This window comes from Lepidochelys kempii, chromosome 12 (assembly GCF_965140265.1).
Source record: "Lepidochelys kempii isolate rLepKem1 chromosome 12, rLepKem1.hap2, whole genome shotgun sequence".
In the NCBI taxonomy this organism is placed as follows: Eukaryota; Metazoa; Chordata; order Testudines; family Cheloniidae; genus Lepidochelys; species Lepidochelys kempii.
The window spans coordinates 43,389,386-43,407,253 of NC_133267.1; the positions used below are offsets into that span (position 1 = coordinate 43,389,386).

Genomic DNA, 17,868 nt, shown 5'->3' on the forward strand with positions numbered 1-17,868 from the left:
GCAGTCATACTGCTCCCTTACATACAGTGCAACTCCCCCACCTTTTCTGCCCTGCCTGTCCTTCCTGAACAGTTTATATCCGTCCATGACAGTACTCCAGTCATGTGAGTTATCCCACCAAGTCTCTATTATTCCAATCACATCATAATTCCTTGACTGTGCCAGGACTTCCAGTTCTCCCTGCTTGTTTCCCAGGCTTCTTGCATTTGTGTATAGGCACTTGAGATAACTCGCTGATCATCCCTCTTTCTCAGTATGAGGCAGGAGCCCTGCCCTCTCTCGCGCTCCTGCTCATGCTTCCTCCCGGTATCCCACTTCCCCACTTATCTCAGGGCTTTGGTCTCCTTCCCTTGGTGAACCTAGTTTAAAGCCCTCCTCCCTAGGTTAGCCAGCCTGCTTGCGAAGATGCTCTTCCCTCTCTTCGTTAGTCTTCTGACCCCAAAGAGCTGGCCCCATTACCAGGTCAATATTAGCTTGGATCTTATCCAAAATACCATGCTGCCAGCCAATCCTTTAGTATCGAAAACTAAAGGTTTATTAGAAAAGAACAAGAAGAGTTGTTAAATGGTCAATCAGATACATATAGAAACTTCAAAGTCCATATACCAGGTTCTTAGCAGTGTTGGTGAGTTTGCTGGCTTGAAAGTCCCTCTGGAACATATCCACAGCTTGGATGGGTCATTCAGTCCTTTGTTCAGAGGTTCACTTTGTAGAAAAGTTGCTCCAGAGGTAAGAAGCAGGATTGAAGACAAAATGGAGATGATGCAGCTGCCCTTTATATTCCTTTTGACATCTGGCTTGTACTTCCTGTGTCCCAAACACAAGTTTCACAACACGTAGCATGGAAAAGCCTTAGGGCACGTCTACACTGGCAAAGTTACAGCGCTGCTCAGAGAGCGCTGCAGGGAAACTGCTGTTGTGTGTTCACACTGTCAGCTGCCTGCGCAATAGCGTGTTCACAGTTGCGGCACTTGCAGCAGTATTCGGAGTGGTGCACTCTAGACAGCTATCCCACAGAGCACCTCTTTCTCTTCAGCCGCTAAGACTCGTGGGAAGGCGGAAGGGGTCACGGGGAATCCTGGTTCCTGTTCCAATGACCTGTGATGTATTGCTTCACATCCCAGAAATCCCTGTGCTTCCATCCACATTTGGTGCCATCTTTCAACGGTTTGTGTATTGCGCACCCTGCCTCTTCAGGCTGCAGGAATGGATCCCAAACTGTTGACCAGGATGCTGCTTGCTCTGACTAACACATCACAAGTGGCATTGGAGTTATTCCTTAAACTACAAAGGCAAGAGAAGTGTGACATTGATCTTGCCACGCCTACTAGCTATGACATGAGAGTGCTTGTGGCATTCATGGAGGTGCTGACCATAGTGGAACGCTGCTTTTGGGCTCGGGAAACAAGCACTGAGTGGTGGGATCACATCGTCATGCACGTCTGGGATGACGAGCAGTGGCTGCAGAACTTCTGGATGAGGAAAGCCACATTCATGGGACTGTGTGATGAGTTTGCCCCAGCCCTGCGGCACAGGGACACAAGAATGAGGGCTGGCCTGTTGGAGAAGCGTGTGGTGATTGCACTGTGGAAGCTGGCTACTCCAGACTGCTACCGATCAGTCAGTAACCAGTTCAGAATGGGAAAGTTGACGTTGGACTCATGTTGACGGAAGTGTGCAGGGCTATTAATCGCATCCTGCTCCAAAAGACCGTGACTTTGGGCAATGTGCATGACATAGATGGCTTTGCACAAATGGGCTTCCCTAACTGTGGAGGGGCGATAGATGGCAAGCACATTCCAATTCTGGCACCAGACCACCTACCCATGGAGTACATTAATCGGAAGGAGTATTTCTCAATGGTTCTCCAGGCGCGTGTGGATCACCATGTGTGTTTCACAGACATTAACGCAGTCTGGAAAGGTGGCCTGTTCAAGAAGCTGCAAGCAGGAACTTTCTTCCCAGACCAGAAGATCATCATAGGGGAAGTCAAAATACCCACTGTGATCCTGGGAGACCCCACTTACTCCTTAATGCCATGGCTTATGAAGCCATACATGGGGCAACTGTTTAACAGGCTGAGCAAGTGCAGAATGACTGTTGAGTGTGCTTTTGGCCGTTTAAAAGCCCACTGGTGCTGCCTCTGTGGGAAGCTGGACCTGGCCGATAACAGTATTCCTATGCTTATAGCCGTATGCTGTATGCTCCATAATATTTGTGAAGGGAAGGGTGAAAGCTTCACTCAGGGCTGGACCGCAGAGGCTCAGCGCCTGGAGGTTGAGTTTGAACTGCCAGAGACCAGGGCTTTTAGAGGGGCACAGCGCAGGGACATAAGGATCAGGGATGCCTTGAGGAAGCAATTTGAAGCTGAAAGCCACTATTTGTTGCTATGCTTGGGATTGCAGTGCTTGTAATGCTAGGAGGTGATTGGTGCACACGATGCAATAAGGGGGTTTAACATAATTGTATGTTGCTTTGCAGAGCTCATTTTGCTTTCAGTTAATAGAATAAAAGATGTCTTTTAATAAAAGAATTGTGTAGGTTTTAAAGCAAACAACCAGAGGAGAGAGTCCAAATGAAAAAATATATCAGCAGGGATGGGGAAGGGAAGGTCCCAGGAGGAGGAGGGGTCCCAGGATGACTAAAGATTTGTGTATGTCCAGGGATCATATCCAGCCTTCTCCTTTGGAGTATAATGCAGTGGGTACTGTACTTCAGCAGGGCCAAACTGCAGAGGGATGGGTGTGGGTAGTGGGAGTCCACAGTGCTGGACTGTGAGGAGGGAGGAGTGGAAAGCTGCCGGTAGAGACTGGAGCCAGCAGGTTGATAAGAGTGTGTTGGCAGTGTCTGTGGGGTGCATGGGAAAGAATTTTGAGACAGTGGCTGCAGGGGAGGGTGGGTGCGGAGCTGCTCAGTTTGAAGAGCTAGTATTGCCTGGAGCATGTCTTCTTGGCACTCAATAACATTTAAGAGCCGCTCTGTGGCTTCTTTCTGGCATGCTGTGTTCTCCTTTCAGTCCCTCTTCTCACTGTCCCGCCACTCCTTCAATTCCTGTTTTTCGGCAGCAGAGTACATCATAACCTCTCACAGAAAGTCCTCCTTAGTTCTTCTTGGCCGCTTTCTAATTCTACCCAGCCATTCTGCCGCCAATAACAGGGAAGCTGGGCTCCGAAGGTCATCTCTGTGAAGTTTAAATGCAACAGTTTAAAGAAGCAGTATTGTTTGCAACACACACAACACTGATTGAGTGCTTTAAAACACAGCCAGTACTCACACACCTATCACTAACTTGCTGACTCCAGGCAAGAACACATGAGCCACCCCAGTGGGAGCTGTGGGGGTGGCGCTTGGGGGAGGGGCAGCATGTGGAGCCCCCTGGCTGCCCTTACACATAGGAGCTGAAGGGGAGACATGCCGCTGCTTCTGGGAGCCACAGCACACGCAGAATGGGGCAAGCCCCCAACCCCGCTTTGCAGCGGGAGCTCGAGGGCCGGATTAAAACGTCTGAAGGGCTGGATGTGACTCCCGGGCCGTAGTTTGCCCATCCTCGGCTAGGTGGTGCTGATGCCAATCTATCTGGGGTGTCACCCAGAAACACAGCACAAGTTTGGAAATACAGATGTACCATACATATTTATAACACAATACAAAGGTATAACAAATATATAAATAAGATTATCATACTTGGCAAATCATAAAATTTTTACTGACACCTTACACGGCATATCTGGCACGATTCGTTGCAATTTTATAACATTGATGATAATATTATCAGTGTTTCCATATCCCGTTCAGTGTCACACTAGGCTCAACCCTGAACTTTGTATTTGGGATCAGTCATTTTAGCTAAGCAGTAGAAAGATTCTATCACTCCTCATGGGAGTTTTTCATTATTAATATTATTATTATTTTATTTTATTTCTTTTGTCCTTGTGTGGTTCCATTTCTTTGTAAATTAGATCAAGTCAGATTTCCACTGAGACTGCAACAATACTGTCATCATTCTGCAATCTGTCAAGACTCTCCAATAACTCCTTCAGTTATTCTTGTAATTGAATGTTATTGTTTTGATCTGTCTCTGCTCTGTTCAGTGCAAATTGCAACATTCTCATGGTAGCTGGAAGCAAATGGAAACACACAATCTTCCTGAGAGTTCCAGCATGTATCATTGCAAAATTGGGGTGTGTCAGTCATAATTTTTTAATCAACTAATCATGCCACTGATATAACTGCTTTCTCCATATGGTTTAAATAGTTGCTGAACACTAATGTGCCAGACGTATGAGATGATCAAAGCTGAGAAGTTTTCTAATCTTTTCCATTTTAGTTTCTTTTAAGGAAATGGCGAAGATCTCCTTGTCATTCTTTTCACTGCATTTTTGGGTGGTATTTTCAGCAACTTGGACACAATGTTTTGCAAGGGGGTGGGATTCAGATATAAGATCATTAGCATTAATCAGGAATGCAATTTCCCCTATATAGATGTGTACGCACATCATATCATTTCTCATGCTTGATGAGTCATCTAGCATTAAGTATTTATCTTGATTCCTGTGGGAATTGATATTTAATTTTTCCTCTGTTTCTTCATTTACAACCTCTATTAGTGTACATGTGAGTTTAAATCTGTCTGGAGGAGACTATCCAGGGCACAATGCTTTATTTCTTTCTTTTTATGGCTTGTTTTGTGCTACACTAAAGGTGATACTGTTAACATAAAAGAGAGTTGCAACTTTCTTACTGAGTTTAAATCTTGGTCTTTCCGTTGTTTCAGTTTAATAATTTCTGACTGAAGTTTACTATTTGAGTGCCAAACTAACAAAAACAGATGTTGAAGAGTTGATGGAAAGCCTAGAACCAGAGACCTCAAATTATCATCATGGCTACGTTTCGAGGATGGCAGTGGCATACTCATAACTGTTCTGCGCTTCTGCTTAATTAGACAGCTCTATTCAGTGGCACATTTGATCTTGAAATACATGGACAAAAATGGATTGTCTATGCTTCTGAGATGAGCACACATCTTTTCTTTTTCGATATTTAACCCTTGATATTAATATTTTATTTTAGAATTCATGTTTTCATTACTTCAGTCACTTGCTTCCTGTCACTTCAACTTCAAGCATACTGAATCAGATAAATGCTGATGTTAATCACTGATTGCTAATCACTCGTTTGCCGTATTGATTGGTAGCTTTCACATTTCTACACTTAGAATAAGAAATAACCACCTAGTGGACTGAATCTTGTGAAGACTTAAAAAAAAAAATATATATACGATGAGCTACTTAGTTAAATATAATCATCTTATCAGCTGTCCTGCCCACCTTCCAGAAATTTCTATATTCTATCAAATAAACACCCAAACAGCTCACAATTCCATCTATTCCCCTCTTTTCAACATGATAGTTGATTCTAGCCATGTCCTTGCCACAAATGACTCTACCTGTTCCTCTTTCCTTTCCAGAGTTCTAGATTGCTCAGTAAGAAAGTTATATTTTCATCATTGGTGTCATAGGAAACTTTCTTTTTTCATTATTTCAGCTAACTTCTTAGAGTAGTTAGTTTTAGGGTGAGATTTTCAAAAGCTTTGTCCCAATTCTTTCCAACCTTTGTGTTTTGTTTCTTGTAACGTTAATCTTCTTGTAAGGGGACAGTAATCCTCATTTTCTGGTTGGTCAACAGTGGAGTTTTGGGAATTGAAAATCTCCCATTGTGGAAGAGTACAAGAAGCACAGGGCAATAGTGAGCATCTGCAATCTTTACTTCAGGTTAACAAGTTTTTTGCATGTGAATTAATGGAACAATGAAAGTACCCACTGACTGAACACATATGGAACCTGAATTTAGTTCTTACCTTGTGAAACAGAGTTGGTTCCTTCAGGATAGGCGTGAGGTCAATTGCTGGAGGCATGTGAGGGCTACTTGAATTAAATGTAAACCACGTCTGAATTCTCGTTCAAGTCTAACTAAAGTACAGTACAGTGTCATTTGAAGAGCTTATTCTCCCTGGTACTTCAGGTACATTTTTTTTAGTTCAAATCTTTAAAAACTCATGGTGGTTGCCCTATCTATGAAGGGGTCTGCATTAAATGGCAAGGACAAACAGAAATCTCTTTCCAGGCCAGTGCTAATGTAACTTCCTTTCTTCTAGGTGGGGATGCCTCCATTATTCCAATGACCAAACCAGAGGACCAGCCTTGTGAGCTGGTTAGTAGAAAAGATCCAAGAAGGCATTCAGCTGAGTGCAGTGGCAACCATGATCCTGTGGGTCCAGAAAATAAAAGGAAAACAGAGGAAACTGAAAGTGATCATGTGATCAAGAGAATGAAAACTGTCATCAGTGATTCTACATGTGAGGTCACTGAAAGAATAGCTGCTCAGTATGTTCCTGGCAATCAACAAAATGTACAAGACACAGATCCCAGCTGCTCTGAATTTATTACAGGTGGACAAAGACAGATCTTAACGTGTGCTAAGGAGACTGGACTAATAGGAGCCAAAGTGATGGATGTTTATAGAACTGGAGCAAAGTGTGTGCTGGGAGAGAGGGATGATGCTCGGAGACCTGGGGTAGAATATCATCATGTTGGGTTACTACGAGTGAAGCCAGGCCGTGGAGACAGGACCTGCTCCATGTCCTGCAGTGATAAACTAGCTCGCTGGAATGTACTGGGCTGTCAAGGAGCCCTCTTGATGCATTTCCTACAGCACCCGTTATATCTCTCAGCAGTTGTAGTGGGGAAATGCCCATATAGCCAAGAAGTCATGCGGAGAGCAGTTATTGAAAGGTACATGACCCATAGAAGACCAGGAAGAGTGTACCAAGACTGAGTCATGGAGAGCATGAGCATTAGAAAGTTTGCAGTGCTCAGTCAGACAATCAGAAGAGAGATCAAAGTGATAAAGCAGCCATGTGTGGCTTAGAGGGAAGGTGACTGCTCCTGGTGAATCCATAATAAGAATTTGGTGGTCTCCAGGAAACACTTCTCGGTTTTCTAACTCTTGCTGTTCTTAATCCTTTGATCTACTCCTAATCCCCCTATCATCATGCAGTCCTTCAAGAAAATAACCTCCTTTTCTCTTCGATCCCTGCTCTCCCTTCCCCCTCACTTCCTTTTCACATTATGGCAATCACAACAATCGTTCCTTTTCTTCTGATATTGCTCCCAGTACTCTCAAATCTGTCGCTTTGGCCCTTTCTTAAAGGGGACTTACTGAGATTGATATTGGGTTTGCACTTTTTTTTTTATGAGGTACAGAGAAGGGCCTGCAAGAATTTTATCAAAATAAAGTTGTTTTTTTTCCTACTTGCTTTTTACATTTGAAATTCAGGACTTGTCTACCCAGGAAGATTCCCTGGTGACTGTAGATCCAGTGACATTGTGTCACACATGACAGTGCTGCAGCTGAGAGGGAAAGATTTTTAGTTAGACTGTTTAAAACTGTTTAAGATGTTTTTGTTAATACCTTTTTAAAAATCTTAAGACCATTGAACATTTAGGGTTTTTGTTTGGTTCAAAACCTATCCAGCTTCCCTTCAGTTAAGCTATCAGAGCACATGATACATACTTGAGCCTCCACAGTGGCTCTCCAGCAAAACCAGGGAAGGCCAAATTTAGATATATCAATTTTCTTTTAAAACATAGAGGATAACAATATACTACTGCTATCAGTTACTCCTTTAATTTAACTGGCAGAGGTCGGTGGATTTAAATGTCCTGATGATTGCCCATGCAGGGATCAGTATGATTCTATACGATAAAATTTCTGTTTCTTCAGTTTTCTTTTTACAAACTCTAGGAAATTTCATTTAAAAAAAAAAACATTAAAAGATCATTAAGCTCTCAAAAGTTCGGAAATGCGAAAATTAAGGTTGGCCATGCTACCTTAATTTTGCCTTTTTGTGCAGCGGCATTCTGATACGGTCTTAGATGATCACATTTTATGTGGGAGCCTCTACATTTATTTATTGACAAAATCTGCAGAATTTTAAAATATTGTGTGCCGAATTTTTTAATTTTTTTTTGGCATGGAATTCCCTCAGGAATAATATAGTGTACTACAGTTTTTGCTTACAATCTTAGATACATAGTATGTGTATCTTCTGGTACTGTGTTCCAGTCTGTGTATGCCAGACAGTCCAGGAAAATAATTTTAGTTACAAAATGCACAATGAATGAGTCATGGATTCTGGTGGAGACCTTTCCTCACTTGCTCTGTACCTTACAACATAAGAGATGTTTAAAATAAGGAATATGATTTGTCCTTTTCTTAATTTAATTACATTACTCCTGGTTTTATTCTGGGGATATGTGATACAGCTCCTAACTAGGAAGTTGTTTGTATTAGGTTGTGGAATAGTCTGTCAACGTAAGTGGTGGATGCCAAGTCTCCAAGGATAGCTAACTGATGCAAATTGTGCATATTTAAATTTTTAATTCTTGCTTATTTGATTTACCTTAAGTTGTCTACATTAGGTGTTTGCACCAGTGTAATTAGATCTCTCTTCAAATGAAATTGGTATAGATAAGGCTTTACTAAGCTATTTGGTTTTTCAATGTCATGAGGCACAGAGTTCCACAGATCAAACAAAAGTTGCTTGGTAAAGTATTTCCTTGTATCTGTGCTGACTTCGTAGCATTTCAGTTTCATGAAGTGGAGGTTTCAGGGTTGTACCTGGGAGTCTGTTGAAGGATCAGACTTTCAGTGACTTGCATTTCTCTATATCTACTGTAGGTGTCAGCACATCTCATTTTTACCAGATGGTTTCCATGTTCAGGAGGTGAAAATGTTGCAGTCAAATCTTCAGTTTAAACATAGCCGCCATGCAATTCAGACAGCTAACACTAATGGCAAAGCAAAGCTTGTTCCTTGTGGAGCAGGTGAGTGACTTGGACCAATTCCTTAAATACCTACAAAGACCAAAGAGTAAATGGCATGACTTTGGTACATTTTTCCTGTAGCATTATCTCTTTAGGGTTTTATGTAGCAAGAGACCGCTTTTATGCCAAGACTTCATCATCATTAGTAATTATGATTAATATTAAATTATTAATACAGCTCCTGAAGTGTGCTGAAGACACTTCACAGAATGTGTAAAAGACTTGGTCAATGCCCTGAGGAATTTACAATGTGAATATAAGAAAAGGAGTACTTGTGGCACCTTAGAGACTAACCAATTTATTTGAGCATGAGCTTTCGTGAGCTACTGCTCACTTCATCGGATGCATACCGTGGAAACTGCAGCAGACTTTATATACATACAGATAATATGAAACAATACCTCCTCCCACCCCACTGTCCTGCTGGTAATAGCTTATCTAAAGTGATCATCAAGTTGGGCCATTTCCAGCACAAATCCAGGTTTTCTCGCCCTCCACCCCCCCACAAATTCACTCTCCTGCTGGTGATAGCCCATCCAAAGTGACAACTCTCCACACAATGTGCATGACAATCAAGTTGGGCCATTTCCTGCACAAATCCAGGTTCTCTCACCCCCCCACCCCACTCCCAAAAACCACACACACAAACTCACTATCCCGCTGGCAATAGCTCATCCAAAGTGACCACTCTCCCCACAATGCGCATGATAATCAAGGTGGGCCACCCCCAGCACAAATCCAGGCCTTCTCACCCCCCCCCCCCCACCTCCATACACACACAAACTCACTTTCCTGCTGGCAGTAGCTCATCCAAACTGACCACTCTCAAAGTTTAAATCCAAGTTAAACCAGAACATCGGGGGGGGGTAGAAAAAAACAAGGGGAAGTAGGCTACCTTGCATAATGACTTAGCCACTCCCAGTCTCTATTTAAGCCTAAATTAATAGTATCCAATTTGCAAATTAATTGCAATTCAGCAGTTTCTCGCTGGAGTCTGGATTTAAAGTTTTTTTGTTTTAAGATAGCGACCTTCATGTCTGTAATTGCGTGACCAGAGAGACTGAAGTGTTCTCCGACTGGTTTATGAATGTTATAATTCTTGACATCTGATTTGTGTCCATTTATTATTTTACGTAGAGACTGTCGAGTTTGACCAATGTAAATGGCAGAGGGGCATTGCTGGCACATGATGGCATATATCACATTGGTGGATGTGCAGGTGAACGAGCCTCTGATAGTGTGGCTGATGTTATTAGGCCCTGTGATGGTGTCCCCTGAATAGATATGTGGGCACAGTTGGAAATGGGCTTTGTTGCAAGGATAGGTTCCTGGGTTAGTGGTTCTGTTGTGTGGTATGTGGTTGTTGGTGAGTATTTGCTTCAGGTTGCGGGGCTGTCTGTAGGCAAGGACTGGCCTGTCTCCCAAGATTTGTGAGAGTGTTGGGTCATCCTTTAGGATAGGTTGTAGATCCTTAATAATGCGTTGGAGGGTTTTAGCTGGGGGCTGAAGGTGACGGCTAGTGGCGTTCTGTTATTTTCTTTGTTAGGCCTGTTCTGTAGTAGGTAACTTCTGGGAACTCTTCTGGCTCTATCAATCTGTTTCTTTACTTCCGCAGGTGGGTATTGTAGTTGTAAGAAAGCTTGACAGAGATCTTGTAGGTGTTTGTCTCTGTCTGAGGGGTTGGAGCAAATGCGGTTGTATCGCAGAGCTTGGCTGTAGACGATGGATCGTGTGGTGTGCTCAGGGTGAAAGCTGGAGGCATGTAGGTAGGAATAGCGGTCAGTAGGTTTCCGGTATAGGGTGGTGTTTATGTGACCATTGTTTATTAGCACTGTAGTGTCCAGGAAGTGGATCTCTTGTGTGGACTGGACCAGGCTGAGGTTGATGGTGGGATGGAAATTGTTGAAATCATGGTGGAATTCCTCAAGGGCTTCTTTTCCATGGGTCCAGATGATGAAGATGTCATCAATATAGCGCAAGTAGAGTAGGGGCTTTAGGGGACGAGAGCTGAGGAAGTGTTGTTCTAAGTCAGCCATAAAAACGTTGGCTTACTGTGGGGCCATGCGGGTACCCATAGCAGTGCCGCTGATCTGAAGGTATACATTGTCCCCAAATGTAAAATAGTTATGGGTAAGGACAAAGTCACAAAGTTCAGCCACCAGGTTAGCCGTGACATTATCGGGGATAGTGTTCTTGATGGCTTGTAGTCCATCTTTGTGTGGAATGTTGGTGTAGAGGGCTTCTACATCCATAGTGGCCAGGATGGTGTTATCAGGAAGATCACCGATGGATTGAAGTTTCCTCAGGAAGTTAGTGGTGTCTCGAAGGTAGCTGGGAGTGCTGGTAGCATAGGGCCTGAGGAGGGAGTCTACATAGCCAGACAATCCTTCTGTCAGGGTGTCAATGCCTGAGATGATGGGGCGCCCAGGATTGCCAGGTTTATGGATCTTGGGTAGTAGATAGAATATCCCAGGTCAGGGTTCCAGGGGTGTGTCTGTGCGGATTTGATCTTGTGCTTTTTCAGGAAGTTTCTTGAGCAAATGCTGTAGTTGCTTTTGGTAACTCTCAGTGGGATCATAGGGTAATGGCTTGTAGAAACTTGTGTTGGAGAGCTACCGAGCAGCCTCTTGTTCATATTCCGACCTATTCATGATGACAACAGCACCTCCTTTGTCAGCCTTTTTGATTATGATGTCAGAGTTGTTTCTGAGGCTGTGGATGGCATTGTGTTCCGCATGGCTGATGTTATGGGGCAAGTGATGCTGCTTTTCCACAATTTCAGCACGTGCACGTCGGCGGAAGCAGTCTATGTAGAAGTCCAGTCTGCTGTTTCGACCTTCAGGAGGAGTCCACCTAGAATCCCTCTTTCTGTGAATATAGACAATGGATAATAAGTGAAGGCAGATAGGAAGGTAATGAAAGCACAAGGGTTACATCAATAAGACTATGTCCTTGTTTCAGTTAGTTATGCATTCTCATTGGTGTAGGAATGCAGGAGTTGCCATACTGGATCAGACCCACACCAGCTAGAGATTCCTATATATAGTGAGAGAATACAAAATAGTATGATGTAAAAGTTTAATTGGTATGAGTCTGGGATGTATGCCTTCAGTGGCAGTGAGTGAGTTAAGCAGGTCATTGCATGGTTTCACAGTTTATTCTCATGGCTTTGCAAAGTATTACATGGATGTCACCACCACATGTGTAATATGCAGTTTCTCTGCATCTATGGCATACACAGGTATCATATGCTACTGTGTACTTCTCTGGCTTAGCTGAAAACTGACTTGGAATGTTTAATGGAGATGTGCCTAGGAATACTGACACATGAATGGAAAACTGGTGGAAGGATTGTACACAAAATAATAGTCATGTCACAGGTTGGATGGGTGCTTAAATTAAGCAGGTCCAGGTGCTCCCAGTGTGGCCAGTTCATAGATTCATAGATATTAAGGTCAGAAGGGACGATTATGATCATCTAGTCTGACCTCCTGTACAACGCAGGCCACAGAATCTCACCCACCCACTCCTGCAATAAACCTCTCGCCTATGTCTGAGCTATTGAAGTCCTCAAACCATGGTTTAAAGACTCCGAGGAGCAGAGAATCCTCCAACAAGTGACCCGAGCCCCATGCTACAGAGGAAGGCGAAAAACCTCCAGGGCCTCTTCTAATCTGCCCTGGAGGAAAATTCCTTCCTGACCCCAAATATGGTGGTCAGCTGAACCCTGAGCACATGGGCAAGATTCACCAGCCAGATACCCAGGAAAGAATTCTCTGTAGTAACTCAGGTCCCACCCCATCTAACATCCCATCACAGGCCATTGGGCCTATTTACCATGAATATTTAAAGATCAATTAATTGCCAAAATCATGTTATCCCATCATACCATCTCCTCCATAAACTTACCGAGTTTAATCTTGAAGCCAGATAGGTCTTTTGCCCCCACTGCTTCCCTTGGAAGGCTATTCCAAAACTTCACTCTGATGATTAGAAACCTTCATCTAATTTCAAGTCTAAGCTTCCTGATGACCAGTTTATATCCATTTGTTCTTGTGTCCACATTGGTACTGAGCTTAAATAATTCCTCTCCCTCTCCAGTATTTATCCCTCTGATATATTTATAGAGAGCAATCGTATCTCCCCTCAACCTTCTTTTGGTTAGGCTAAACAAGCCAAGCTCTTTGAGTCTCTTTTCATGACAGGTTTTCCATTCCTTGGATCATCCTAGTAGCCCTTCTCTGTACCTGTTCCAGTTTGAATTCATCCTTCTTAAACATGGGAGACCAGAACTGCACACAGTATTCCAGATGGGGTCTCACCAGTACCTTGTATAATGGTACTAAAACCTCCTTATCTCTACTGGAAATACCTCGCCTGATGCATCCCAAGACCGCATTAGCTTTTTTCACAGCCATGTCATATTGGCAGCTCATAGTCATCCTGTGATCAACCAATACTCCAAGGTCCTTCTCCTCCTCCGTTACGTCTAATTGATGTGTCCCCAGCTTATAATTAAAATGCTTGTTATTAATCCCTAAATGCATAACCTTACACTTCTCACTATTAAATTTCATCCTATTACTGTTACTCCAGTTTACAAGGTCATCCAGATCTTCCTGTATGATATCCCGGTCTCTCTCTGAATCGGCAATACCTCCCAGCTTTGTATCATCCACAGACTATTAGCACACTCCTACTTTTTGTGCCAAGGTCAGTAATAAAAAGATTAAATAAGATTGGTCCCAAAACTGATCCCTGAGGAACTCCACTGGTAACCTCCCTCCAGCCTGACAGTTCACCTTTCAGTATGACCCGTTGTAGTCTCCCTGTTAACCAATTCCTTATCCACCTTTCAATTTTCATATTGATCCCCATCTTTTCCAATTTAACTAATAATTCCCCATGTGGCACGGTATCAAACGCCTTACTGAAATCTAGGTAAATTAGATCCACTGCGTTTCCTTTGTCTAAAAAATCTGTTACTTTTTCAAAGAAGGAGATCAGGTTGGTTTGGCATGATCTACCTTTTGTAAAACCATGTTGTATCTTGTTCCATTTACCATTGACCTCAATGTCCTTAATTACTTTCTCCTTCAAAATTTTTTCCAAGACCTTGCATACTACAGATGTCAAACTAACAGGCCTGTAGTTACCCGGATCACCTTTTTTTCCTTTCTTAAAAATAGGAACTATGTTAGCAATTCTCCAATTGTACGGTACAATTCCTGAGTTTACGGATTCATTAAAAATACTTGCTAATGGGCTTGCAATTTCATGTGCCAATTCCTTTAATATTCTTGGATGAAGATTATCTGGGCCCCCCGATTTAGTCCCATTAAGCTATTCGAGTTTCGCTTCTACCTCAGATATTATAATATCTACCTCCATATCCTCATTCCCATTTGTCATGCTACCATTATCCCTAAGATCCTCATTAGCCTTATTAAAGACCTGAGGCAAAGTATTTGTTTAGCTATTGGGCCATGCCTAGATTATACTTAACCTCCACTCCATCCTCAGTGTTTAGCAGTCCCACTTCTTCCTTCTTTGCTTTCTTCTTATTTATATGGCTATCGAACCTTTTACTATTGGTTTTAATTCCCTTTGCAAGGTCCAACTCTACTTGACTTTTAGCCTGTCTCACTTTATCCCTACATGTTCTGACCTCAATAAGGTAGCTTTCCTTGCTGATCCCTTCCATCTTCCACTCCCTGTGTGCTTTCTGCTTTTTCTTAATCTCCTCTCTGAGATGCTTGCTCATCCAGCTTGGTCTACAACTCCTACCTATGAATTTTTTCCCCTTTCTTGGGATGCAGGCTTCCAATAGCTTCTGCAGCTTTGACTTAAAGTAATCCCAAGCCTCCTCTGCCTTTAGATCCATAAATTCTTCAGTCCAATCCACTTCCCGAATTAATTTCCTTAATTTTTGAAAGTCAGTCCTTTTGAAATCAAAAACCCTAGTCACAGATTTATTTTTGTTTATCCTTCCATTCAGTTTGAACTGAATTAGCTCATGATCACTTGAACCAAGATTGTCCCCTACAGCCATTTCTTCTATGAAATCCTCACTACTCACCAAAACCAAATCTAAAATGGTATCCCCTCTAGTTGGTTCAGCAACTACTTGATGAAGGAATCCATCAGCTATCACATCTAGGAAAATCTGAGCCCTATTATTATTACTAGCACTCGTCCTCCAGTCTATATCTGGGAAGTTAGTCTCCCATGATCACACAGTTTCCATTATTATTTACTTCATTAAAAAAATTGAAGAGGGCTCTGTCCATATCCAAATTAGATCCCGGCGGCCTATAGCACACCCCAAGCACTATCCCAGGGGAGGCTCTAGTAGTTTTCTTCCCCAGTGTGATTTTTGCCCAGACGGACTCAGTCATATCCATTTCATTGCTTTTTATTTCTTTACATTCTACCTCCTCATTGATAGACAATGCTACTCCACCACCTTTATCTTTATTTCTGTCTTTCCTAAGCAGCACAGACCCCTCAATACCCGTACTCCAGTCCTGACGACTATTCCACCCTGTTTCTGTTCTCCCGAGAATAGCTGGTTTCCCTTCCTGCACCAGTAGCTCTAGTTCCTCCATTTTGTTACCTCGGCTCCTCGCATTGGTGTAGAAACATCTTAATTTTTGCTGTTTGGCCTCACTCACATTCTGTACCCTATTAGGCCCGGTCATTCTACAGCCAGTGTGACCTATTAGACTGGTATCCACACTGCCCTTGCTCCTTATGTCCATTCTCCTACCCACGATTGTATCCTTTCTTACTTTGTTTTCTTCCCTCTCAATGCTAAAATCCGGCGTGGAGATTACCTGGACATCTCCCAACCATCTCCCCCAAATTCCTAGTTTAAAGCTCTCTTAATCAGTTGTGCCAGCCTCCATCCTAGAAGTCTATTTCCTTCCCTACTCAGATGAAGTCCATCCCGAGAGAACTGTCCTCTGTCCATGAATGCTTCCCAGTGGCCATACATGCCAAAGCCCTCCTTCTAGCACCACTGCCTAAGCCATCTGTTGATAGTCATAATCTTGTCACACCTTTGTTGCCCTTCTCTAGGAACAGGCAGAATCCCACTAAAGATCACATGCTTCCACTGTCCACTTTCCTCACCCAGCAGTCTCCTCTCAGAGTTCCTCAGTCCTGCTTCCATCTGCAAGTCTAAGCTTTTCCCTTCAGCTACCTCAGGCCTTTGCTCCATAATCTGCTTGAACCCCCTTCTAAACTCAACCAGACTTTCCACCTACATCTCCAATCCTTGGATCTTTTCCTCCATCAGCTCTATCAGATGGCATTTCATGCAAACAAAACTCTTACCAGATAGCCCCTCCAGGATCAGGTACATACTGCAGCTTCCACATCCAGTCATCCTCATTGTGTCTTCCACTACATGGGTCACTCCCACTGCTGCCTCTGTATCTGTCATAGCTTTCCCACCTAAATCCTGTTAATCTGGGAAACACAAACCACATCAAAACACCACCACCAGCAGCAAAAACAAACCGCAAACAAGCACCACAATACAAACTCCCCCTGAAACTCCCCTATTTACAGCTCTGTTTGCTAGCTTCTGTGCTGCTGCCAGTTAAGAGGGCAGGGCAGCATCTGGGGTTATAAAGAGAGAAGTTGTCAGTAAGGAAGTGGGAGATCAGCAGAGAGTCTGCTGGGAGGGGAGGGAGTGGGAACCTTTTTGGAGTTAGGGGGGAAGGGCAAGCCCAGGGAGGTGGTGGTCAGTTAAAAGAGCAAGGAATAATCCTGCAGAAGGGCCTGAAGCAGGAAGGACTGAGATAAGCAAAGGGAAAATCCCCTGGGAGCTGTAGCCCAGCATAGGCTGAGGAACTGTTTTGTGTTTTACTTGTGTTTAGAAAATAAAACTGACCTGAAAAGAGACTCTGGGTGTGGCAATAGGTCCTTCACGGGCTGAAGACACGCCTACACTGTATGAACCACCTCTGGCCATTTGGTTGCCAAAGATTTCTGTGTTAGGACTGGTCTTATTTAGCAACTTCATTGGTAGGATAGAATGGGAAAGAAACAGTATATTAATAACATTCACTAAATTGGAGGATATTGCAAATACCAGTGAGGAATATATTTAGCTACTATGGTGATAAGGGCTCAAAATAATTACAATAGAGAGAGATTAGAAACATTTGTAGGAAATAACAAAATGAGATTTCTCTTGGAAAAATGCAGCTGATTCATCTGGGAAAAGATAATCTGAAACACAGGTACCAGTGGAACAGAGGAACCTTAGAAGCAATAATGCTGAAAGAGACCCAAGGTGGGAGTGGACTACAAATCAGACTCGAATTTTTTGCAGTGCAATACAGCGGCTAAAAAAACAGTGCAATTTTAAGCTGATCCCACAGAGGCATTGTATCATGGAGCTGAGCAGCAGTGGGCTCTCCATATGCTGCTTGATACAACTGCACCTGTGCCATGTTACCAGGACGACCGAAAAAGAGGGAATTCAGAGATGAACAAAAATAATTTATCATGAGGCTGTAGAGATTTGTAAGGAGAGGGTAAAGGAGCTGTAGCTAGTTTATGCGATGATAAATTGGATATGTTATTGTTAGTGTTTATTATTATTATTTATGTATTTATATTACAATAGTACCCACACAGTGCTAAGCACTTTCAGCCCTTATAGGAATATATAATCCTGGCACCAGAGACTTTACAATCTAAGATGAGTAGAAACAGACAAAGTATAGGAGAGAGGGATAGATAAATATCAGCTCTTCCCTGCTCTTCTACTGAGCCTTTATTTGTTCTCTAATTTCTGATATAACTTTTAAGGATATGTCTACCGATATTTGAAAGGTATAAGTGTGGAAAAAGGTTGATGGATTATTTAGGGTGGCATAGGGGTGGGGTGGGGGGAGACAGCAGCAAGAATATAGGCTGACTAGTATGCAAAACTTTGGCATGAGATGGAATATTTCACAATCTATTA

The 17,868-nt window shown here is 42.9% G+C and overlaps 1 protein-coding gene and 1 long non-coding RNA gene across 16 annotated transcripts in view; one reads left to right on the plus strand and one right to left on the minus strand.

Moving 5' to 3' along the window:
- Positions 1-17,868, plus strand: part of ADAT1 (adenosine deaminase tRNA specific 1) — a 95,422-nt gene that overhangs the window by 38,052 nt on the left and 39,502 nt on the right. For 13 of the 15 annotated variants that reach the window (XM_073308392.1, XM_073308399.1, XM_073308402.1 and 10 more), the window contains exons 6-7: positions 6,155-6,791; positions 8,740-8,885. In XM_073308392.1, coding sequence (XP_073164493.1) covers positions 6,155-6,791; positions 8,740-8,885 — 783 coding nt within the window. The remainder of the gene's footprint in view (positions 1-6,154; positions 6,792-8,739; positions 8,886-17,868) is intronic. The other 2 variants (XM_073308405.1, XM_073308406.1) reach the window with 1 other exon arrangement.
- Positions 10,818-16,987, minus strand: LOC140896491 (uncharacterized). The gene is made up of 3 exons (XR_012154562.1): positions 16,786-16,987; positions 16,224-16,358; positions 10,818-11,753 (listed from the first exon to the last, which is right to left on the minus strand). It is a non-coding gene; the product is annotated as an uncharacterized lncRNA (long non-coding RNA).